This window comes from Delphinapterus leucas, chromosome 12 (assembly GCF_059928025.1).
Source record: "Delphinapterus leucas isolate spDelLeu-1000000601 "Yukka" chromosome 12, BTC_Dleu_Yukka2, whole genome shotgun sequence".
Classification (NCBI taxonomy): domain Eukaryota; kingdom Metazoa; phylum Chordata; class Mammalia; order Artiodactyla; family Monodontidae; genus Delphinapterus; species Delphinapterus leucas.
In genome coordinates, this window is record NC_143140.1 from 54,741,567 (window position 1) to 54,768,845 (window position 27,279).

The window sequence follows — 27,279 nt, forward strand, 5'->3', positions numbered from 1 at the left end:
TTGAGCAAACAGGAATAAAGGAAAGGAAGCCTTTCTCTGTAATTAAGACGCAATAAACAATTACCAAATCAGCAGCACGGCAGTCTTCCTACGAATCTTTAATCCTGATTCATAGAAGTAGTTTAAAAAGGAGAATGAATCCTGACACACAACCTAATGCTGCAGGTGGAGTTACACGTAATTTTAAAAACCTGTTTATATCTACCTATCACTGAAAATGACAATTATGGAAACATGTTACCTTTTAAGGCTTTTGTAATGAGGCCATAGGGCACGCTATACTAAATGAAGTTACAGAACACAATTTGAATTACCTAGCAAGAGTTATTAAAATTATATTGTGACATCTCAAATAGCAAGGCAGCTACTGTACCTTTATGATTTTGCATACTATATAAACAATGCTGTACTACTAAAGATATACAGAAAAGAAACAACTGATGAAATTTTATTTTTATTATAATTTATAGCAAATTGGAAGTTTGTATCCTCTGACCAACATCTCCCCATTTCCCTACCCCCTACCCTCTGGTAACCACCATTCTAGTTTCTGTTTCTATGAGTTTGGCATTTTTAGATGCCACATACAAGTGACATCATACAGTATTTTTCTTTCTCTGACTTATTTCATTTGGTCAACTAACTTCCGAAGGGGCAAAGCTGATTAAATGGGGAATTGAATTTGGTATCCAATCAAAAGAAGTGAAAACGTATGTCTACAAAATCCTGAAGGCAAATGTTTAATCACCCAAAACTGGAAACAAACCATTAACTGATAAATGGATAAACAAACTGTGCTACATCCACAAAATGCAATACTAACTCAACAAAAACAAAATATATACTAACCATGGGCCTAGACTTTATTTTTCTCTCTACCTCAAAGTAGGACTGAGGGGAAATGAAGGCCTTGCCTGCTGGGGGAGAACATGTAAGTACTCAAAGATGCTCTGTAGATGATACAATGCACTATCTCAGCTATAATTTCCTATCTATTCATCGCTACGGTGCTATCCTACATAGGCAAATAATTGAGAGATAAATGACCAGATGAAGTAAATACTGTACACCAAGAATGCAAAAACAGAGTTGGAAATGAAGGGTAGCACAATATGCTACCCCAAAATACGACTGTAGGAGTTCAGGACACGCCACCATAATTAATGACATATTAATTATTTTGAGCTGTAGGCACTTGAAAACGAGCAAATGCAGGGAGAGGCTTTTTCTGAACTCCACTCTCTGCCTAAAGGCAGATCCTCCCAAAGGAACTCAGCTGTCATAAATCCCCTCCCTGGGAGTTTCATCAATCTGGGAGGATTGGCTCTTATCACAGGAAAGGAGACTAGAAGCAGACATTGCACCCAGACAAACTTTCCCACAGGAGGTTATCATCTTTCCTATCTATTCTTCTAAGGGCCCCTTCAACTCTCCTAAAAATCGTCTATTCTCCCCTAAGAGGCCTGCATCCCTCCTCTGCTTTTCCTGAATTGAGTGGTATTTAATCATGAATTCTAAAGCCACCTCTCTTGAGTTCCTCATTTTCGTACACAAGGTACATAGGTTAATAAACTTCTATTTGTTTTTTTCTTGTAATCTATCTTTTATTACAGTGGTCTCAGCTAAGAACTAAGAATGGTAGAGGGAAAATTATTTGTCCTCCCCTATAACAATTACAAGCTGGTTCTTAAGAGTTGTCAATACTTAAGAAGAACGAAGAAGCCTTCTCTTAAGATGGGACAATGCTGCTTCCAAATATGAAAAAGAAGAAAGTATTTCATATTCAAATAACCTCTCCCCATAACCATTAGTAACACATTTTTATCCCAAGTAGTTAGAAAGCAATTAAGAATTTCTATTCAATAAAATCATAACTGGTCATGAGAGGAATACCATTTTGTGGCAGAATTTCAAGTCATCAGTCATGTTTCTACTTGATCGTAACCAATATAAGTAATCAAGGAGAATATAATTTAAACATATGACTATATAATTTATATTTATAGCTTGTGAATAATAAAACTGTAACTAGACATGAACATGAAGTCTAAAAGATAATTATCAAGGCATATAACTGTGAGCTAACTTCAAGCACGGAACAGAAAGGACATCATCAAAGTAATGAATATTTCAAAATCTGTACAGCAAAACAAGGACAACTTTTACAAGTAAACATTTTTTATACATATTTGGTAGTTACCAAACTCAGGGAGGGAAGGGAACTCCTCATTTAGATGTTTTACCTAAAAATACATAAGATACAATTGTTGCAATGGTGGTTTAGAGGAGAAAACAGTAGACTAGCCAAATAGTCTAGCCAGTAGACTAGCATAACTCTTCTGCATCTAGAGCCCAACCACCCAGAGATATAACACATATATTGGCACCTCTTATTGTAAACAGCAAATTCCACTCTCATAACTGAATAGGGAAAACAAGCATCTACAACAATCCCAAATATATCTATTTAGATGAGACCCAGATGCTATGAAAAGTTGCCAAAATATGTCATGTAATGGTCAAACATGCTTCTAAAATAAGCTCACTATTTGCATCTGAAAATAGTTCCAAATTCTTTGGCTTCAGCCTGGACAAATACTGTTAAATTTAGATAATCTAGTGCTGCCACACTTAACTAGAATACAGCCTCTGCAGTTCTTCAAGTCTGTTATCTCTCTTTCATTTGCTTTTGTTCCTTAGCTCATTCATCACTCACAACATGTCAAATAACACAGCAGATCTTCCTCTCTTTCCTGGAATAGTCTATCTGAAGAGATACTCTATGAGTGCTTTTTGGTAAAAGGATCAGGACACCTCACCCAGAAGTAAGTTCACAAAGCTCAATAATGAAGATGAAAATAAATTACAAATTACACAGAGTTTAGAGTTTTAATTCAATGAGAAGGAAAAACACAGACTATATGATTACTGAAAGAACTGTCATTAAAATAAAATCTGTATCTTACATATTATATTATTACTAAAAGAATGTGCATTTAATAAAAATAATCTGTATCTTAACTAAGCCCATGTAATTATTTATGGAATGTATTACTACATATTTCTCTAACAAAATAAAAACAAATCATATTAAAAAATTCTATCCATAACTTCTTCATCAGAGTGACTAATTATAAACAGAAGTATGCATCTTAACTCTTGAAACTTAAAGAAGGAACTGAGTTTTTAATGATCTCATTAGTTCTTCAATTTGTCTTTATAACTAACTCTATAATGCTATTTTTGCCATCCTAATATGCTTTACTGAAATAACAATGCAAATATATCAAGTTACTTCAAGGGTAAAAGACCCTAAAAAAATGATAAAAAGAAACTGATGAGAGGAATATATAACTACATTTTATATTTTAAAAATACATGTACATGAAAATAAAGAGAACCCTAAACATATTAGTGATTTCCACCATGCTAAACAACTAAGTTACTATTAATGTAACTATTTTCTTTTGGAGGACGGGACATTTTTCCTCTCAAAAATCAATCTGGTTTATGTCTAATCTGTGTTAGCATGAGCATGTTTTCTAAAAATGCCAAAAAAAGGAATGATCTATGCATGAAACATGATCTCATTACAGTTATAATGCAAAAGTGAAGCAGGTAAATGATATATCCAAGATTGAGGAACAAATCATTTTCCCTAAGAAATCAATTAGAAGATTGGGGGTGGGGGTGTGTGTTTAAGTCTTCAAATTTAATCATGGATTTTACTTATAAACAAATAGAACGTAGCATTTTCCAAAGGTTTTGTATAATTACTTAAGGATAACAAATGTACCAGACTACAGAACCACATTCTACTAAAACGGAGCTGTAGCATAAGCGCTAACATATTTCACTTATTTTTAAAAGCAGATTACCAAAATATGTTTTATCAAGTTTTTTATCATATTGTACGATTGAGAGATAAAAGAAAAATATATAATAATACATGTGTTTGAGGACCAAAGCACTGCCTACATTATTTTTAAAATGAAAGGATTTTTCTCAAAGTATACAAAATGAATTATTAATGATGGTTATTCTGTGAGCAGAAAGGGAGGAGGCTTTTACTTTATATCAGTTGGGATTAACTGACTTTGCGTACCATATGTGTACTACTTACTTCTTTTCGGACAGTGTAATTATGGGCCATTAAATACTTTATTCTTCCATATGTTAAAATTACTGTTTTTAAAAAAAATATTTCAAGAGTCAACAATGGGTAATCTTCTCAGGGTAAAATTGTTGAGAGGAGTTTAGAGGGGCAACTTGATTGCTGTTCAATTTAAACATCCCTTCACATATTTTGCTAAAAAGTATAAGCACCAGAAATGTTAGAGATTTTCTTTTTTGTAATGCCCAGAGTCTAGTTCATCCCTAGCCCATAGCACACAATCAACAAAAAGACAATGACTAACAACAATCCCTCAAGTATATTTCTCAGCCTTCAAAACAATCCAAAATTATTTTGAACAGCACAGACAGGTATTGTAATTAGAGTGACAGTACTTATGACAGTACTTACGGCAGTGGTTCCTTTCCCACTTTAGTCTGCATCACGATAAGCTTGGCCTTATTCTTTTATAACTCCTGGTACTCAGCACAGAACCTGACAATATTTGCTAAATATTAAGCAATCTAAAAATTTACAATCTACAAAAGTCTACCATCCCTGAAATTACCATTACTTAAAAATCTCTACTATCATTTTTATAGCAATGATATACATAATAAAAAGAAATGTACACACTCTAAAGATTAGAGTTCAAAGATCAATCCACAAACTTACATTTGAATAAAAATCATGCTTTCCAGCTCTTGAGGTTCAGCCTCATTTCTTTCAGACCCAAGAAATCTCTGAATAATCTACATAATTAATTTAATTTTAGTTTGCATTTTAGAGATACATTTGAAAGAAAGTCTTCAGTGACCATACTGTGTTTCTATTTTGTAGGTGTAAAGTCTCAAGAGCATTTTCTGATTCTCAAACAATCAGTACACAGATTCATAATGATCCAAATACTGAATTTTTAGATATTTTATGTTTTTAAGTTAGATTTTAAAAATCAACATATTATACTGGAGTCAACAATCAACTCTTCAGCTATCCATGGCCCTAACTAAGCAATAAACCTATAAAAATGAATACATTAACAGGGCAGCCTGATAAACTTTGCCAAAAGTATGCTCTTGATCTTTTTTTTTTTTTTTTTTTGCGGTACATGGGCCTCTCAGTGTTGTGGCCTCTCCCGTTGCGGAGCACAGGCTCCGGACGCGCAGGCTCAGCCGCCATGGCTCACGGGCCTAGCCGTTCTGCGGCATGTGGGATCTTCCCGGACCGAGGCACGAACCCGTGTCCCCTGCATCGGCAGGCGGACTCTCAACCACTGCGCCACCAGGGAAGCCCTATGCTCTTGATCTTAATGCTAAGGGCTGGTCCTGGAACCTACTCACCACCTTTGACCAACTCAAGGGCAAATGAAAACCCCAGATGATGATATGTTCACATCCTTTTGCTGTGCTATGTAAGCTTTTAATTTGGAGATGGGTTAAGGAGGAAGTACAGATTACTGAGATACAGCAAAACAATGTACAACTCGCAGCACATTAAACTGCTGATAAAAAGTTACAATGTCTGCATATTAGAAAGTTGGGCTTATTAATCTTTTCCACTGGGACATCGCTTGCTTTATAAGATAAACATGAATTTTACATATCAAAATCCATTTTACATAACCTTTTCAAGAATGCATCTATGTTGAAAATTCAAGGGTCAGTTGGTCAGTTGCATTTGTATTCTATACCTTCCTTTAACTTATCCTTTTACAAGCTCACTTGTAATGGCAAAGTAACATTCAAAGTATCCATTAACCTTAACTTCCAAGGGATTAGCAGTGTGAGGAGTAAAGAAAAAATAAATCAGTCCCTATTCATGAAATTTATGGTAAAGAAAAAATACCTACAAAATGTATGAAGTCCCCCTCTAACTTCTGCTTTATCTGAGTTTCCTGAATTGCTAAGAGATATTCACTTATTACTTATGCAATTAAAAATTAAGAACAAACAAAACAGGCTTCTCCCTACCTATTTTCGAATAATAAAGGCATTCCAAAGGAACAAGAAACTAAGGAATAGATTCCAGATAGAAGAAATAACACACACAAATGGCAGAGTTGTCAAATATGGTGGGAATAGATGACAACACCAGATTAGGAAAAACCTCTGTATGCAGTGCTGGAAAATTTGGGTTTTTAATCTTGAGGGACATGGTGATAATAAAGAAAAATTCTCAGCATGTGAGAACCAAATTTACCCTTGAGAAGGCAACTTGGATATCAGGGTAAAGAAGAGGAGAGGTTCAAGACAGAAGGTATATGTAAAAGTTCAGAGGAGAGCTGATGAGGCTCCGGGAACACAGATTTCTAACTAGCGATCCGCATTTGATTTCTTAGTGGACCAGAGTCTGGGAGAAGACAGAAAGAAGGATGAGTCTCATATTTCCATTTTGGATGACAAAATAAATAATGATGCCACCATAAAGATTGGGAATGCAAGGAGCTCAGTTGCTGGGATGCCAAGCACAAAGATAATGAATATAATGGACAGGGTGGGACTACAAATCATTGAAGTGGATTAGAATCTTCCTAACAAAGGAACAGCATCATGGTCTACAGAGTTCTGAAGCAAGTATCTGGAGATCTGAGGGTTGTTTTTTGTTGTTAAATTGGTTATGTATGTGTGTATGCATATGTGTGTGTGTGTGTGTGTGTGTGTGTGTGTGTGTGAGAGAGAGAGAGAGAGAGAGAGAGAGAGAGAGATTTTCCACTTCTTATTTTGGCTTCAGTTCTGCCAGCTTCTTTTGTATAAAATATGCAGTTCTCTTAGAAATCATATTGCTTCTTACTACATGTGCTAATTTGACTCTCGATCCTGAATTTTCTTGACCTCCTAGTGTTATCTTGCAATAGTGGTTAACTTCCAACTGTTAAATGTTTCACCTGTATATTACTTGTTTACCGATAGACAAGTTCCTTAAAAAGCCGCAGAACATGCTATAGCAGTTCTTCCCATCACTTAGAGTGTATTTTGTACATTTCTCCCAAATTGTGTAAACCTACATGACAAGCCCCTCCCTTAAACTAACTGGCTTCTCTTGATGTCAAACTTCCCCATTGCTAACTGGGATATTTAATAAGGAAAGAGAATCTGTCCAGAGTTCAGCACTTACGAAAAAATAAAATGCTTGAGCCTTCAAGTATCTGACAAGTCAATTTTAAAAGCGAATCTACCTCCCCTAAATGATCTCAAGTTTTATAAGTTACTTTATTATTGGTCTTTTTTACCCACGACTTGATGAATAACTCCTATTCTCTCTTCTCTATTACCTTAGGCACTTCCCCATCCCCTAAGTCTCAGACTACTAGTCTCATCATTTTTGCTCTTAGATGTTTTTTTTTCAACTAATCCCTCTTTAGGTAGCTTTAAATTTTAAGGCAGTAATTCTCAAACTTTTAATAGAACAGAACCCTTAAGAGTTAGGTAAAATCCTTGGGAGTCTAGGGGGTCTAACCTTAAAAAGCTCCCTATCTTTGAAGTATCACAAAAATGTATTCACAGCTTACATTTTGCTGTATTATATATTTAAGTATTAAAATGCTTTAATTCTGTCACCACTTAAATTATCTTTTAGTCAAAGAGTTTCCAGAGGAAAAAAAAGGTCTACCTTGAAGCTTCTTTTGCTTCTGACATACCCCTACAACTTGAAGTTTAAATACTCAGCGTAAAAGATTTTTATACATCATAATTTCCTTTACACAGAGTTAAGTAAAATTACAAGAACTTTTAAGGAATACATAATTTAAAATGCCACAAAACTATAAAAACAAATGTAAAGAAATTAACCCAGGAATCAGAATAATCATTTACTTGGGTGGGGAAGATAGGGGGAACATGGCAAGACCATGTGGTTAGGCATAAGTTATTAACATCCGAGCTTATGTTCAGGTGGTAATCTTAGAGGTGCTTTCTTTTTTCACTATTAAAATAAAATAAAAACTAAATAATTACATAAATAAAAGCAGGTCTTGCAATATTAAGAGTATATAAAGTAACATGGATTATTATGAATCCAATGAGCAAAGAAAACAAAAGTTAAAAAAAAAATTTAGAGGCTCAATTCAGGAAGCGTAGGCTTATGGTTCCACCTTCCTTCAGTCTTTACAAACATATTTACATCATCTTTAAATGACAAGAAAGTTTATTTTCTCAGTTACTGTACTCTTATCCCCAATCTCTCCCAATTATTCTCCTCCTCCCCCATGATGAGCTTTAAAAGTTAGAAGTTTTTAACTGTTTGTAACACTTACTTCTGCAGAATCACTCATTCACTACCTCCTTGCAATCTTTCCTAGTTCCCCCTTTATTCACTCACTCATCCAATCATCCATTCAGCCAATATTTAAGAATTGCTATAAGCCAGGTTCTATACTATAAGGAATAAAGAGGGTATAAATTGGATAGTTATAGAGTTATATAAGTTATATATAGTTATAGTTATATAAGAGTTATTGGATAGTTCTCAAGTAGCTTGGAATCTAGTCTAGGCAGATATACTAATAAACACAATAAAATGAGACATAATAATACGGGTAACATGCAAAAGTATATAGCATAAGAGAGGGCTGCACAGAAGACATAAATTGAAACTAGCACTTTAATGGGAATAAAGGTTAGTAAGGAGGACATTCCTACAAAAAGTGAGGAGGCTTAAAATAGAACAACAGCCTGTTCAAAAAGCCGCAGGCAGCTGTACAAGGCCACAGCACAGGATACAAGGGAATGTGATACGAGACAAAGCTGGAAAAGCAGTGCCTAAAAAAGCAAACTAGGAGGTCTGGATTTTAGCCTGTTTGAGAACTCAGTCTTCTTTCCACAAAGGGCTGCCCCATACTACGACAGAAACAACCCCCAGCATAGGACTTAATTTTTTGTGCCATGGACATTTTTTGGCAGACAGCTAGAGCCTACTGACCTGTTCTCAATGTTTTTATATCATAAAATACATAGGATGCCAAGTAATTTTTATAGACACCCCACTCTTAAGGTAGTGAAGCGTAAGGGTGGGCTGTGCATAGTAACTTTCTTCTGGAGAGTACAGTAAGGAGGGAGAGGGAAAAGAGTAACTTTACCATGGAGAAACTTGACGAATACTTCACTTCAGCCAGGTGATCAAGGTTAACGACATCGGTAAGTCATGCTGATAGTATGTACACTTGATATGTGATGAAAACGGCACTTTACCTCTCTGATCTTCCTCTCAAAAACACATTAACCAGCCCTAGCCATGAGAGAAACATCAGACGAATCCCAACTGTGGACATTCTGTAAGAAACGGTCACAACCAAGTGGACCAAAGGAGGCACGACTACTAAATGTAATCTGGTGTCCTGGAAAGAATCCTGGGAAAGAAAAGGAACACCAGGGGAAACAGGAAATCTGCATAAAGTATGGGCTTTAGTATCAACACTGGTATAACCGCTGTGAGAAATGTACCATACTCACGTAGGATATGTTAACAACAGGGGACACTGGGTATGGGGTATACAGGAGCTCTCTATATTTGCAATAAGTCTGTAAATTTAGAACTGTTCTAAAATAAAACTTTAGGGACTTCCCTGGTAGTCCAGTGGTTAAGATTTCACCTTCCAATGCAGTGGGTGCAGGTTTGATCCCTGGTCGGGGAGCTAAGATCCCACATGCCTCACGGCCAAAAAACCAAAACGTAAAGCAGAATCAATACTGTAACAAATTAAATAAGGACTTTAAAAATGGTCCATATCAAAAAATAAAATAAAATAAAACTTGAAAAGAATTAAGTGAGATACATAGGATTAGAAAGGAAATAAATTACACTGAAATAAATATTTTAAAAAGAAACAAATTTGTGTTGTAATATTTCTGCTTTTCTTTTATTTTCCTTTTCTGTTATGCTTCTTTATTAATGTATTAAACAACAATATATTTACAGGCAGGTCTAATTTTGTAATTTCAAGTGGTATGAATGTAAGCAGTATTTCAAGCTATCTGCAACAACTATACTATATGAAATTATCTAAGATTGCTAACGGTGACAGTCAAACATACTGCTAATACTTCTGCAGTTTGTGGCCTACAGTCAAAACTGAAGAAATGCTAAATCTCATTTAGAGTTTAGTAAAAATGAAGATGTCTGACATTTTTCCTATCCAAGTTCAAAGGCACTGAACTCTACCCATGGACTGCAGATTAAGAATCATCTTCAAAAGGAAAATAAGTGCTAACACTAAATGGACACTGTGTTGCAAGATCTCTAATAGTCATTATACATACTTCTTCTCATTAAATCCTCACAACAAACCCATTCCACAGATAAGGCAGCTTAGACAAGTTTGTATAAGGTCATGCGACCAAAAATGGATTCAGACTATAGTCTGACTCTGAATGAAGATTCTGACAAAGCGCCTCTAAAAACACTTTCCAGCCCCTCACTGTGGAATTTTTGAGGAACAATCTACTGACTATACTGCAGCTCACCAATGCTCCTAGTAAGCAACTTTCTGTTTAGGCCATCAGCCTAAAACGAAGGTGTAGCACTTCCTAGAGCTCCGTCTGGAGAAATAATAGGGATCACCCGCCTCAGCAGCAGCTAACCAAAATGAAAAAGGTAAACACAGAAGCTCCCGCCCTTGTACCAATCCGAAAAGTAAATTTTCATCTCCATTTTCCAACTCTAACACAGTTTGTTAGTATCCTTCTAAGGGTGTGTGTGCCCACCTATATATGCTTTTAAGCAAATCTGCCAACATGTGAAATATCTAGGCCATATTTTATTTGGTCTGTGGAGGTTTCTTATACAACTAAGTATTACTAATTCTATTTTCTTAGAACTAGAGGTGCAACTACAATGATCTATCCCCTAAGCTTCACTTTCAAATGAATGTGTAGGTGAACTTAAAGCAGACTTTCTAAAAATAGTTTGAGTTTTCAGTAATTCAGCTATCTCCATCTTAAAATTCCTTAGTTGACGTATACTACTCTGTGAAATCCATGTCCAGATTATGACTTTCCCCCCACACAACATGCCAACCTATCAGAGAATTATAACTAAACAGACCTGGACTTAAACCCTCAGTCTGTCCCTTAGCAGCTATGTCATCTTTGACAAATTACTGTAAACCACCTTAGGGTTATATTTCAAGGCCCTAGGTTTTGTATTTCAGTAATCATTGGCAATTCGTAATAATAAGAGATCCTCATTATGTAATGGTTGAAAGAAAAAATGCTTGAATAGCACTGAGCAAACTGTGAAACATTCATGCAATTCATTTAATTTGGGGTTTTACTTTTAAGTTGTAAAATTTTCCCTTAGCAATGTTTACAGAGGGCCTTTGCTGAATGTTATTTCTGATAGTTTTAGTTGATTCTTTAAATAACAAGAGATTTGTTCTAGCAAAGGATTTATCTTTCTTTGGAAGGAGCCAGAATCATCTCCATTTAAGGACACATAAGCAGCTGCTGCAAAAGACTTTAGTTGCCCACAAGGAAGTGAAGCGGGCTGAGTTCACCCTGCTGTAAGTACTTTAAAAATTAAAACTAACAAGTGGCTTCTCCAGAATTCCAGTTGAGGTTTAAGAATTAGAATCTGGAGGTGTGGTGATTTAAGTAAATCTAATATATAAACAAAATAATCACAAAAAACAGGAAAATGATGCCTGGCTTGTCGAAGGAATCCTTTTCTGTTCTCAGAAGTTCAAAACATCATTCCATTTACTAAAATTTCATTTACACAGTAATTTTCAGGAAAACAACTGCTGCATTAAATGAGGCACACCCTTTCAGAAGTACTAAATTTCCAAACACATGCACACCTATTGTCAATAAAGTATCACTAACTAGGATGTCACTGATTAGTGATTTGTGACTATTTCTTTTTTGCTAGAAAGTTACTCTTGATGCTGTCAGCTTATTGGAATTTTAGTAAGATTTTATGGTAATTTAATGTAGCTGTTAAAAAATCCTAAGTACTTAAATGTGTAAACAGCAACTTTTCTTGGGGTGATATCTATCAGTTCAAATGAGAATTACTATTCATAAAAATGTTGTTAAAGCCCTAACTAAGAAAACACAGAGTTTTTAAAACCAAAATCAGATTTCTCAGCCTGGCTTTCTCACACATACTCTCTCCCCCATACACACGTAGGTATGAGAAAAGAAGAAAATAAGTCAGGAAAAGGTATAAAATTTGATTCTGTGACAATGTTTAATTATTGTCTTGCTAGAAGTTAACATTATGAAGCTGCAGTATTAAAGCAACAGCAACAACAAACTCAATGAAAGTTGTTTGGCTTAAGCCAGTATTATTATTCTCATTCTATTAAAATTCCTATTACTTTATTTTAGTTCTTCAACATTATTACCCTCAGTTTACAATTACTTCTAAGCCTGAAGATGCATGAACCTCTAAAAAAGAGCTTTCTATCACGCTGAACTTACTTTTTCACTTATCTCCCATATACTTTTTAAAATAAAGAACAAAAGGCACAAAGTGTTAATGACCTTTCCATACCTAAGGTTAAGATAAATGACATTCTAAAAAGTTTGGTTGTGATAAGACTATGGCTAACCAATCATAACTTCAGAATTCCTGCGTGACATCATAAGACCTCCCTAGAACACTTTTTCTCCTCCACCTACTTCAATTGTTCCCATAACTCTGGTAACAGTCAGAAAACTTTCCAGCTAAACGCCGGATAATACTTCATACAACTTACAATATTCTATATTGTGATCATCACAACAGCCAAGGTAAGAAACAGATTTCACTGATTATGGCAATTCTTACTTTCTATAACTCAAACTTACTGAACTTTTTAAGAAGTTAATCATATTTTATAAACTTCAGTTCAAAGTTAGATAATAATATGTCTGACTGACATAAAGCTTAATTTCTAAATAAATGCTTACCCATTCAGTGATAGTAAGAATAAGACTTAACCCAGAAATGATAAAGATAGCAGTCATCTTTGGTCCTGGTTGTTGGTTTGTCATTTTAAGTTAACCTTCACTTTTATTGCTCTTCAAAAGTAAATTTCTGCCAATTAAAATATCTTTCAATCATGTTACCACGTTTGGTACTAGTGGTGATTTGATTTCTCCATGCAAAAATGTGGTTTCATTTTGTTATGTGTTACTCTGCTGAGAAGCAGGGTAGGACTGAGCTGTCTGCTTACATCCGGAATACTAAGAACAGTTGTGTTACTGGCATCACTACTCCAATATTATCATTATGATTCTTTACAGGGAATATTAATGAAGTGGAGTTTAAGAACATACAGCACGAACTAAGTCCAGTCAACTTCTATTAAAAAATCCAAGCTTTTAATAAATTGAGTTATTTATATTAAATTCAATATTATATCATAAATAACAAGTTTGGACATTTCAAAACACTTGTCAAAAACATGTAAAATTCTTTCTGAAGTTACAGAACATTAATTTCTTTATTTTAAAAATAAAGAGATGTTATTTTGGTAGCACAAATATTCCTAAGTATCTCATTTGAGTGAATTTGATCAAATGAATGTTTATTCTGCTATTAATGAATATACTTCTATCAAGTTACTATCCTCCAGTGTTCCTCAGTTTCCTCTCTTGTATTTGGAAGGTGGAGAGGAGGATGAAAAAATGCCCAGGAATGGAGATGCCACCATAAATTTTATAACTTCTGTTTAAATTCTACTCTACTCTTTATTCTCAATTTAATATATGAAATGTGTTTTCATTCTTAACTTTCAGTCAGGGCATAAAGGATACTACATTGATTTTATTTCATTATTTTTATTTTTATATATATGTCAAAATAAAATTTACCTCTAGAATTCTAAGTTCTTATGACCAATGTTAACTCTACTGCTTTTTATAGATAAGAACTTTGTATAATTCCTTAAGCAGCTTTCCTTGAGGCATGCAAAAGCATTTATAATTTCTGTCTACCACTGAGGCACCCCAACTACCTCTAAGTATCTTCATATTCATAAAATGTTTTTCCTTTGATGTTACACAAGAGTCACTCAGTGCAGGTGTTTTATATGCAGATTTATGCATTTTTACTCAAATATCTATCAAATTACATTCTCACACTTCATATGAGATGTTCATGAATTCTTTTATAGTACCAAAATTTCACATCACATACTGCTCCACGAAGTTAATTTCTAGAAAGAGCAGAAATTCTGCTATTAAAGTTATCCTTCGTGTGCCAGATTAACGGAAATTACATAGTTACAGTGACTGTTATTCAAATTTGAAACATAATACCCTAGTGCCAGACATAATGTCCCAACTAGTTCATCTCTTTCATAAGGTGAAATTTAAGTCCTGTCTTTGTTTCATGTGGTTTAAGACTAAGTGCTTAAAAGAAAAAAAAAGTGTCTGATGGAAGAAATGTGAAAGATGTTTAAATTATGAAAAATTGATTAAGTCTTAAAAACACGTGAAAGAGCTAGAGTACTCTGTTTAAATAAGAGGAGTCATGTCACTATCATTTCCTAAAACTCAAGTATCAAAATTATTTTAACAGTATTTCAGTGGACATAAAGGAAAATAATACTCCAGAAAAAACTGCATTTCGTTACTTATTGATATTATTTATTTCTTAATCTCACTAATTAATTGGAGATAGAATATTTGCATAAACAAAATAGTTCCCCAGAAGAATTAAAATTTTAATGTATTAAATGTATTAGGTAAAATATTAACTGTATCATGTATTAAAGTTTTAAGTAAAAATTAAATGTAAAAATTAGAGTACCTAAATTAGACTGTATATTTATTACCAATCCTAGAAATAATGAGGGCAATTAAAACTTCCTTCTTTATTCTTGAACAATTTTCTAAATGCACCGTATACAAATATTTCATTTGATCCTCTTAAATCCCTATATGTTTGACACTCCATCTCTATTTTACAGTTTAGGAACAGATGCAAAAAGGTGAACTGCCCAAGGTCACAGAGCTAGGAAATGGTGGAGCCTTGACAAGAGCCAAGATTTTATGACTCTAAACCACACACACATCTCATCCACTGATCAACATGGCTTAAAAATAAATCATGACATTGGCAAAACAAAATAAATTGAAAGTCCTCAAATGGCACTCTAAAAGGCAAAGTTAGAGGATACAAACTTCTATTTTAATTTAAAACCATTCCATTTCATTTAAAGTTAAATTTATGCATGAGGTATGATGTCCTTAATAGCCTTATAATATTCTCCTGATCACTTTCAAAGCCAGGAATATAAGAAAGTTATAGATGTCCTCAGTTATTAAGCAATACACCCTGGAAGACAAAACTCTAACTGCACAGATTTTAAAGAACAATAACATGCACAAATTAAAGTTTCTTTTTATTTAATTTGTTTCATTGCTAAAATACTCATGTCTTTAATCTTTAGCTTTGATACCTAAAAATCAGGTTAATTTCTCCTCAAAACTTTTCAAAAAATTACATTTTGTTATGTACTGTTTCTTAATCTCACTAATTAATTGGAGATAGGAGAATACTTGCATAAACAAAAAACACACTTTCGTATTTTATTCCAGTTCCATATTAAATCCTTGGCTTTCCTAAGTTTCACTTCTGACCTCCTCACATTCTACCATTTAAAATATTTAACCTCATTTGTTCTGAAGTGCTTGAATAGAGCAATCTTGCTTTATTTATGCTATGAAAATCACTAACTTTCATCTAAACTGTTAACACGGTACTGATCACACCAGCAAAGAAGAAAACCTAAAGGTTAGAAATCAAGGAAGTGATGTTTCTAAATTACAGTGACCTAAATCAGATAATATGTAGTCTCTTTGAACATTTCCAGAAATAGTACATCAATGTTCTTACCCTACATAACTCTGAAGCATGTATTACCAGAGAAACACAAGAAAATGAGGCCTGGGTGTACATCTCCACCCCAGTAAACTTGTAGTCAACTGAGGACCTCTAGTGCTTTCTAAAATGTATTTCACCTTCAGGTCTTTTCCAAAACAGGGGGAGAGGGGAGGCCAACTTACCCACATTAGTGGGGATATATTTAATTGGCATTCATTTTCCTTAAAACTTCCTCTACACTTCCTCCTCACATGCTTTTCCCCCCGAAGAAGAATCTGAAGGTTAAAAAGAATATTTTAATTGCAAATAAATTAATCTTAGCATAATAAACAGACAATAAAGACAAGCCTACAGACTAGCAACAGCAGTGTGCCAATTTCAAAGAGAAAATCTGTATGCTGCTGTTTAATGAATTTTCCTAAAGGCAGAGCTTTGAACTCAGGGAAACAATTCATTATGGGGTCAGTTTAGGGGTTGAGAATATGTTGATTTTTATATGTTTACACAATTCTTCTCATAACCAGGCAGAAGCAGCTTGAAGATTCTTTCAAATAGCCAGTGTGGACCAACAAAGCTCTGAAAAGTTGCTGACACAAAATAACTTCCAAGTTTATTAGCATTAGGCAATCTCAAAAGGAAAATGATTCTACCAAAGTGAACTTTTGGATGCCAACAGATTGATGACAAATCTAATGATGAACTGTCCTGATTTAATTCAACAACCACAACAAAAAAGATGCATACACAATCGCTTCTGGATTATCTGAGAAAATGACAGCAAAGAGTAGGAAAAAATAACGCCCCCCCCAATAATCCTAATATAGACAAGTCCTGTAACTCAAATCTATAGAGAATTCTAATCTTCTGAACCAACCTAATGGGAAAAATTTTTCAAAAAATGATCTGTCAGACTGTACTCTTAGATGTGTATTACTTGAATTTACTAGCAAAATATGTCCATGTTTACTTTACTAAAAGCATAAACAAGCAGATAAAAATTAAAGGGAAGCAAAATTCTGAACACCACAAATAAAGAATCTAAGGAATTTATGGTTTCAGCAGAGGGAGTACTGGAAAAAAACTGAAGTTCAGTAAGTTCTGCAAAGCACTGAAAGTGCTTAAATTACACGTGGGGATTACTGCTCAGTGTATATAACATCGTTAAGGTATCAATTGTCTAGCAAGTCATAAAGCAGACACCAACAGTCTGCAAAAGTCTACTGAAGTTCCTTTTGCACAAGAATGCATCTGATGTTACCTTAAGAAATAGAAATTAATGCAGACAAAGTGAGAACTACTGCAGAAGCTGACAAGGTACCTTGCACCCAAAATGTTGCCTAACATGGCACATGATACCTGTTGAAGGATTAGAGTTGCCTGTAGTTTGGTCTCTCCTTCTTCCACTTCAAAAAAACAGAATACTGTCTTGAACTTGACTGTATTTACTTCCCAATTTCATCTTTTTGAGCAAAAGAGGAAAAGCGGACAAGCAAAGGCTTTATAAATCCTACAAAGAACAGTAAAGGGTTATTCTTCCCATCCTTCCAAAAATTTGAATAATCACAGTGCCCACAGGCATACAAGATACTCTGTGGGTACTTTTCTGCCACTTACATGTAACTCAAGAGACGGATCTGGCACATCTACAACCAAATTCCTATCAAAGCATCTTTCATATTTTCAATATTCTGATACTAGGGCCCGGATGATGAATTAATTTTCAAAGTATCCTTACTCCTCTTGTCCTAAACACTTAACTTACATAACTGTCATCCTTTTAAAAAGCCCCCTCCGGGGGGGGGGGTGTTGGGGGGGTAGAGCTAATTTCAGTCTCCTTGGATGTTTAGGCCAGATGTAAGTTCAGAATACCCCAACACAATCTATTTCTGACTATCCCAAAAGAATGCTCTAAAAGATTAAATTAAATGAAAATACAGTGAAACTATTTTTCTAGGCTCTCTACCAAATAATACTGCATTAACAGCTTGGCTCTAAGAAAAAGAAGGAAAAAAAGACTGCAAGAGTTCTAAACTCATAGGATGGTTGTGACCACAGAGGAGGAAAAAAATAAACACCTGACAACCATGCCATAAATTATGATGTAGTGAAGGTCACAGACAACTCTAAAAATAGGACTGTGCTGTTCCCACACACGGTTTTTCAATTCTCAACATATGACTGGAAGCCCCATCTTGTAGGGATGAATTTTGGCTTAATTATTATCATACAGATTTTGGAAGTTCAGCAGAATTAGGATTCAACACATTGCAGATTGTACCACTGTAAAATAAATTGGGCCCAATAAATTGCATGCATATAGCTAACATTTCAGCATGTAAAGTAGATTTGTTTTGGTTTTAGCATAAGGTTATAAAGTGACTACAAATCACTCTAGAATTATAACATATTTCTAAGTTTGACAAGAAGTAAGACAGTATCTTTGGTTGTCTCCTTTATAATCAACTTGTCTCCAGGAACAAACTATCCTTTTCCAACAATAGTTGGCTGAAGTATTATGAGATCATCTTTAAAATCTATTCATTGTATATTCATCATTAGATAGCTCATCTATTTAGGGCACACCTCTTTGTATTTCACAAACACCAAATATCCACTTGTACAAAGCCCAGTTCAGGCTAACAAAAAGAAAGAGACTTGAGAAGAATATTGGAGATTATGTGTTTATCAAATTCTATTTTCTACATGGTTAATCTGTTAATCACAGCACTATCTTTGATCATTAATAATTTTCTAAAAATATTAAAGTAAATCATAAAAACCCTTGTTCAACTTCACTGACTTGTTCAAATGGTACTAATTTTGCACTAAGTACTAGAATACAAAATAAACACGTGATTTCTTATACTCACGAACTAGAATTCTAGTTGGGGGCACAGGCATGTAAATCAAAATTACAGCACAGCCCAATAGCCATATCTTGATACAGGTAATACCAGAGCCCTACTAAAACCCAACAGAGGTGATAACCAATTCTGCCTTAATGAGTAATGGAAGGTTTCATTAGGAAGTGATATTTAAACTGGGCCTTAAGGATTAACTGAAGTTTGCCTGGCAAAGAATCAAAGGTAGAGGCAGGGGGAGGGAAGACATTCCAGGCAGAGCCAGAACAACATGTGCAAAGCACAGAATCATAAAAGGGAATGAAGTATTTATGGAAAGGTGACATGTTTCATGTGACTCAAGCACCACTCACCAGTGTCAGGGTAGGCAGTGACTCTTGTATATGCTTCATGATGAATAACTGGCCTGCTCTTCCCATTCCATGTTATATCTCACAATAATTTTAAAATTTAGACCTTTTATACCATTTAAGTCCTGAAACTTCACAAAAATTAAGTTTAAATAGGAATTACCAATACTAATTCTTTACAACCTTCTTAGTTGTACTCTGTTATATAAAGAGGTTAGTCAGATTTATATAATAAAGTAACAAAGAAAACCTTCTCCATAATTACCCAACAGTATAGATCCGCTATATCTATAATAAACAAATATAAGCCAAAACAACTTAAAGGATGCTTCTTCTTAAGGAACAAAAGAAAACCCCTTTATTTCTATAGTATTTTACCTGAGGAATTAAAAAAAAAGTAATTAAATTAAATTTATACCAAGATTATGCTGTCATTTTCTATTAAGTAACAGCCACTTGTGTTGGAGAATGGAGAATATATGCTAAAGACATATATATATATATATATGTATATATATATATGTGTGTGTGCACTAGAGAAACACAGTTTGTTACCAACTCTTTGAAAGAATGAAGTTTGACCTAAGTTGGTTTTTTGGATCTCCTCACTATAGGCCAATACTACGAAGGAGACCAGAGTCTTCAGCCAAATGAAAGCCCATAATTCAAACATATATATACGCTACCAAATGTAAAATAGATAGCTAGTGGGAAGCAGCTGCATAGCACAGGGAGATCAGCTCGGTGCTTTGTGACCACCTAGGGTGGTGGGATAGGGAGGGTGGGAGGGAGATGCAAGAGGGAGCGGATATGGGGATATATGTATGCGTATAGCTGATTCACTTTGTTATACAGCAGAAACTAACACACAATTGTAAAGCAGTTATACTCCAAAAAAGATGTTAAAAAAAATTAATAGAGCCAAGTTGAAGTGCTGAAATTATATAGAATCTAACCACCATATACCACATGGTTTCTTTGTAACAATAAATGAGGAGTTCTCACTGATCAGTCCTAATATTTATCTTCCCCTTCCTCATTCTTTCAGTTCTTCCCTCTGCTGTCTTCAGCACTAGTCTCTCTCAGAAATACAGCTGAAGGTTGAGATGGGTTTTCATGAGACATATAGCCACTAGAGAGAAAATGAAATCAGGCAGCTGGGGTAAGGTATAATATCTTGATTAGCAGTGATATATCAACAAATGTTAACAGCTATTATCTTTGACAGTTAATTACGGTTATTTTTTAAATTCCATTTCTAATTTTTCTTATTTCAAAATTTACACAGACGTATCCTGATTGACAACAAATATCACCAAATGTTAATAGCTATTATCTCTGGGCAGTTAACTCACAGCTAATTTTTAATCTATATCTAATTTTCTACAATGATCTGTTGTTTTAAGTTTTGTTTTGTTAATTAATTAGCACCGATAATTGATTAGGCAGCAACTAATTAATTAACTAGGCAGAATAGCTTGTGGGAGCTCTGAAAGAAAACAAATGGAAATGCTGTTCTTAAGTACAGGTCCTTTGCAAATAGCAACTGTCTGTGGTAGACAGTGAGATAATGATAATTTTATTACTATGCGTTCTGAGTCTTGACAGCCTTGAGTACTTAATATCATCTTGTTAAAAAGTTACTTAAAATAGCATATTCTACAAAGCTATAAAATCATAAAAAGGAATGAGAAACATTTGAATCTATAGTTCTGGTAAAACACTGCTCATTGAACTATTTTATTCTGGAGTGAAATCAACATCCAGAGAATAACTGAATGCATGCATTTCTTATTATACGACTTGCTCTGGAGCTATTTATATACTAATGTTCACAACAATTATGCTCACAGAGAAACAGCCTTAATAAAACTATATGTAAGGACTTCCCTGGTGGTGCAGAGGTAGAGAACCTGCCTGCCAATGCAGGGGGCACGGGTTCGAGCCCTGGTCTGGGAAGATCCCACATGCCATGGAGCAACTAAGCCCGTGCACCACAACTACTGAGCCTGTGCTCTAGAGCCTGCGAGCCACAACTACTGAGCCCGCAAGCCACAACTACTGAGCCCACGTGCCAAAACTACTGCAGCCCACATGCCTAGAACCCGTGCTCCACAAAAAAGAGAAGGCACCACAATGAGAAGCCCACGCACCGCAACGAAGAGTAGCCCCCACTCGCCGCAACTAAAGAAAGCCCACACACAGCAACAAAGACCCAACACAGCCAAAAATAAATAAATTCATTAAAAAAATAAACTATATGTAAGAACTTTTGCCCAAGCGAATAGCCCAAAACAAGCTGCACCCTAACCAAACTATACTTCCAGTCATTTTGAGAGGAGGAGGCAAAGACTAAAGTTATTACACCCCAAATACAAGACATCATGGTGACCATCACCAAAACAGACTGACAGAGACAGAGCAACACACACACAGACTATAGAGATATTTGATGTCATAAATACAAATAATGTTGAGGAAGAGGGATTAACGCAAAACTGTTTTACCTGTTCAGAGGATAGGTTACACATATTATGCTAATCCATTTTCTATTTTTACATTCCAGACAACCTAAAAGAAGACAGTGATCTCACACTTGGCTGGCAGCTTTTTATCTTTCTCTTGACCATTTAAAACTTCAGGCTTCCTGCCGTCCTGGTGTCATGGATAAAGTCCAATACCTCACTCGCTCTGCTATAAGAAGAGCTTCAACCATTGACGTGCCTCAACACGCACGTCAAAATCTCCAGAACCTATTTGTCAATTTCTGTCTCATCTTAATATGTCTCTTGCTGATTTGCATCATCGTGATGCTTCTCTGAAGTTCTGCTGCAATCTCCAGTGCTGCAACTTATCACCATCAGCTTAAAATCTATCATCCCATGAAGAAGGGAAAACAATACTATATAAGAGACCACTTCCTAAGTAGAAGAATTTCTTTGTGAAAAGGTCAAGATTTGGAACAAAACAAATTGTTAGCAAATGTATTCATCTGCTGGATGTTGTAAACATAAAAAGGGCTTTATTTTAAAAAATTAACTTTAAAATGACTATAATGTAACTGCTAATTTTCTCAAAAGAGCTTATAAGTTTCTATCCCAAATCTTTCCTAAGGATGAACTAGGGGTTTAGTTTTGAAATTGCACTGCTAACAAGTTCACTTCATATATAAAGCATTAGCTTCACTCTTTGGGGGTAAATATAATTTATACTGTACTGTAAAAGCCTCTTTGATGTTTATTAAGTATTTTTCAGGTCTTTACCAAGTATATCAAAATAATCATTCAAATGAAATGTCATCATTTGAAACAGCCCTAACATCTGTTATCTTTACTATCATCATACAGAAGTCTTTGTAGTAATTCTATCAGAACGTACATTCTAAAATAGAAATTATGTTTTTTGTATACTACCCTAATATTTTAAGTTTATGTGAATCAAGTTAAAAAAACCAAGATCATACCCTTACATAAGTAAAATTTAACTAATTTTTTCAAAGAATTACAGAATTTTAGCACATGTAGGTAAACTGTAAATCTGTTCTCTCTAGGACTTTATGATCAATAGACAAGAACTGTTGGTTAATTTAACATCTGACATTGTGATTAGCCATAAATACTAATACACTAATAGAACAGAATCAACCTTAATTTAAGGCACTATAGCTAATTATCTGAGTTAGAGCACATAACTGCCACACTGTATCTCTGGAATCATGAAATTTTAAGACATCAGAATGATTTTACAGGTCGTCTTCTGTTCTAATCTCACACTCAATGTAGGCAGGGAACAGAATAAAAGAAAAAATACTATTTCAAGCATTAAAAAATAAAATTTTTAACTATCTCTCCAAAATTAACAAATTCTTTGATTAAATTTTGAAATGAACTTTTTTTTTTTTTTTTTTTTTTTTTTGTGGTATGCGAGTCTCTCACTGTTGTGGCCTCTCCTGTTGTGGAGCACAGGCTCTGGACGCGCAGGCTCAGCAGCCATGGCTCACGGGCCCAGCCGCTCCGCGGCATGTGGGATCTTCCCAGACCGAGCACGAACCCGTGTCCCCTGCATCGGCAGGCGGACTCTCAACCACTGCGCCACCAGGGAAGCCCTTGAAATGAACTTTTTAATCCCACTATTGTTTATGATAGGGCTTAGCTATTTTCATTAATCTATCACCCAGATGGTAAATACATATTTGGTAGGCCACTCAACTACACTAAATTATAGATCCAGCAATACTAATCTAGTCCCCTCTAGTCATTTAAAAATATCTTCCAACAACTCACTAAACAATAGAAGTAAAAACTGGTTTGGAAAATATATTCACCAAAATTTGGTAATTTAAATTGACTCAGTTTAAAATTAAGTCTAAAATGGTTTACACCTATATTGTACAATCCAGTAATTTTACCTACGTTCAAGACATACTACCGATATAGTAATTATTAAAGAGTAGAAAATATGTAATTTCCTATACGATTTGCCAAAATATGGTTACTAAAAGAACTGGAAAAGTCAGTGTTGACCTTGGTTTGTAACACAAGTGCTACTAAGAAAATAGTGAAGGAAATATTGCTTTTAAGTTTTTTCTGAATCCCTGAGGGGTACTGGAGATAGGAAGGGGGATAATTTTGGTTCACTGATATCTGAGAACAGAGGGAAAAGGGGTTTCTTACTAACAGAGGGATTTCTTGAGTGAAACCTCATCTATGGGTTGGATATCCCTAACATCAACTAGAAGAGCTTATAAACAAGAAGTAATGCATTCACTTCACTGGTGTCAATAATAACCCACGCAAAAAATAACCAAGTTCTGTAATTAGCTGCAATGATCTTAAAAAATAAGTGGAAATTTTACAATAATGAGTTCTATCCTTTTCATTATGTTGCTCATTACAACATCAACTTCAAACCATAAGCTGTGAGGTTATGGAGTTTTTCCTAAGTCAAACAGAAATAAAGAATTTTTTTGTTTTTCATTCTGCCTTAACAGAAATTAAAACCTTATACTTGAGGATTACAGAATACTGTACCTTAGATTATATTGTAATGTACCTTAGATTATATTGTAAAACAAAAACCCATTCTTTAAATGCAACTTATTTATTCTGTTTATCATGATGTGTAAAGAGTAAGATATAATGAACTATGTATTTAAACATTTTTAAATACCAAATGCTCAAATACTTTCTACTGTAGAATAAACTCTAATCTTACTTTACAGGGTACCAAAACTGAACTAATTCTTAAATGTTTAATGTTGTCTTTTTTATTTTATCTCGTCCAAAATGTTTATTTAATGCAAATCACCTACATTAAAATGAACCTTCTTGAACTCGGTGAAATTGCTCATGATTGATACGATCATAAAACAATCTAATTATAAGCAGTTTTGATTTTGTAGGTTGTTTTCAGTGACTTTCCCCAAATAAAATAAGATCAAGATTTCCTAGTACAGACATAAGAGGGCAGACCTACATAAAACAATGAATTTCCTCCTGTCTAGAAGTTATTTATCCTTTGATTATTTTTGAGTCTCCTGGAAAAGCGAGAAAATGGTAAAATTTCAAAAACATTTGCTCTTCTTCTAAGTAACAGCACACTTTAAAATGTCTAAAAATTATATGCCAATACTATACAGAAAAGATGACAGATTGAAAAAAGCCAAACATATTAATAAGTTTATTCATTAAAACATGTAAACAAAAATCAATTATATGCATTTTAGTTAGCTAGTGAATGTCATATCCTATCTATTGAGAGTGTCACAGTATCCACATCTTTCAATGCAGTTGTGCTATATTATGTTAAACAGTAAAAAAGTTCAAAACAAAACAGGGTGCAAAAATAAGAATAAAAACAAGAAAACTTTCTTTTCAGAGAATGTAATAGAATACACAAAATGCTCTCACATTAAAAATAAAACCTTTCATTCATATGTGATGTTAGACAAAAAGCAAGTCATTTAGCTTTAAGTCATTCTACCAAATATTTATATTTTTTATTTATATAGGAGAAATCTTCCAGTAAAATACGTTGAAATCATTAGGTGCCAATATCCTGCTGATCAAGCCTCTCCTCGGTTAAAACAAGCACAAAATTTTATCTTCCTCCTCTTAATGATTGCAACCCAGAACTCAGAAAGATCCTACAGAATATAAGAGAAAAGAAGAACTACTTTGTCAATAAAGAGAACACTTCTTCACTTCTGTTTGGGGGGTCCACTGTGAGCTTATATGGACCCAGTGGACACTGCTGTGTGTAGAAGTATGCATCCTCCAATCCCTTCTCACCCCACCCCAAAAGGGAAATGCAAAAGGGTCCTGGAATGGGAAACAGTCTTTCCAAAGAGAAGATGATAAGACTTTGCTGTTTGTTTTTCTCTTATGTCATAGTCCATGTAGGGTTAGACAGCTTTTGGGGAAGGTGGAAAGAGAGCAGCAAATGTAGAACAGAGGAACGAACCAAAGATTGTGGTGGACATTGCACATGGAGGCCTATACTCTAATCAACTGAGGGCATTGATGGCTTCTCTTCATTCACAAGGGAAAACGCTTCAGAGTTCCACATCACCTACACTCTAGCTGATTTAATAGGAAACCATGGGAATCAAAGAACACCATGCACATAAGACTGTGAGGCTGGCTCAGTAATTATTTAGAACTGAGTTCTAAGAGGAGTGACACTTCCATGTTACAATACTAAACTTTTGAGGGTGTAAAGGGAGAAAGGAGGTTCTGAGGATCAATTGAGATAAAACACTCTGACAGCTACAAAGTTCTTCATAAATTTATGGTGATGTTAGATTGTGACTCTCAGCCAAATTCCTCTTCTTTGTTGTAAATAGTTTTTGTGTTTTTTTTTTCTTCACGGTGACAAACAGTTGTCCTTGAAAATCATACACATTCTCACAATTTATGAGACGGGATAATTATTATTAAGCCTCTTCCCTTTATGCAAAAATTAGACTAAAAGGAAATCAATGTTTTTAAAGAGACTTAAGACAAAGATGACCGCTTTTAAAATACAGTATTTAGAGGCTCCAAGGAGAAGGTATTTAAGAATTTTTTTCCTGTAGTAGTCCAAGAGAATTAGAAGAGAAGCGGTCATTTAAACACTGCAATTAAAGTGTCTAGGTTTTCCTTACCTGGTTTCATCTTTCTACTATGAAACTTAAATGCACTATAAAGAGACCATCCATCCCAAAGAAGGTTAATCAAAAAGTAGGGCTTCCCAAGCACAAGCAAGTTTTGTCCCTTATAGCCTTCTTCCTGTACCACGCACCAAGAAGATTTAAAAATAAGTTTTCTCCACAAAGCACCTCCAAGCTCCCTACCCTCTCTGCATTGCTTAAAGGTCGGGGAAAATTTCGATTACAGAAGCGGGTCCTGCCACCAGAATGGAAGAAGGAATGAATTAGTACTTATTCCTTTAAATTCGCTCAACACTCACAGTTACCTCCCTATCGCACCTACCGTTCTGCAGGTTGGAGCAGAACATTCAGCCCCTCCCCCCACCACCCCAGGCCGCTCCACTTCTGTGTAAAGACACCAGCTGCAGAAACAACTACTTGAACCCTGCTCTCCTATAATCACAAGCACCTGAGAACTAAAATATGGTAGTATTTGATAAATTAGGTCTCCTATCTTTCAAACTGCTTGAATAGATAAATCACAAATAAATCTGGTTAAATTGCTCTTTTCTGATTTTTAATTCACACATCACAATGATACTTCTGTTTGGTTATGCAATTTAAATATATATAATCAAGATGATAAGAACTATGTCCAAAACAAGAGTAAAGAAGGCACATGCGATGTGTTTAGGGTTCTCCTGTGAATGTAGCACATTAGGTTATGCGTATGTTTTGGAGCTGCACTCAGATTTGTGAGGTTCCTAGGTAAGTGATTTCCTTATCCTTTCATAGAATATATTCCTTTAATCTTTGTTACTTTTTTATTAGTAATTGTAATGATTAGTAATTTTAAGTTTTTGCTCTAGGGAAATTTTACAATTTTCAATGGAATTACTTTGTTTCAGAAAATTCTGGCAATCGAAAAAAAATTGGATGATAGAATTTATGAAAAATTCTACAGATAATTGGTTTCCCAGTTAAAATGAGCTGTAGAAAATTACCATGGAACAG

At 34.7% G+C, this 27,279-nt stretch overlaps 2 protein-coding genes across 4 annotated transcripts in view; one reads left to right on the plus strand and one right to left on the minus strand.

The window, feature by feature from the left end:
• The window catches only part of CEP85L (centrosomal protein 85L), a 157,355-nt gene that overhangs the window by 70,679 nt on the left and 59,397 nt on the right, over positions 1 to 27,279 (minus strand). The gene's annotated exons all lie outside the window — the stretch shown is intronic.
• Positions 11,533 to 25,407, plus strand: PLN (phospholamban). Its single transcript, XM_022555205.3, has 2 exons — positions 11,533 to 12,843; positions 21,703 to 25,407. The coding sequence occupies exon 2, from the start codon at positions 21,800 to 21,802 to the stop codon at positions 21,956 to 21,958; it is 159 nt and encodes a 52-aa protein (XP_022410913.1). The 5' UTR covers positions 11,533 to 12,843; positions 21,703 to 21,799; the 3' UTR covers positions 21,959 to 25,407.

Excerpts from the sequence above, each read along its gene's own strand:
- PLN (XM_022555205.3), top strand. The coding sequence starts at position 21,800 with ATGGATAAAGTCCAATACCTCACTCGCTCTGCTATAAGAAGAGCTTCA.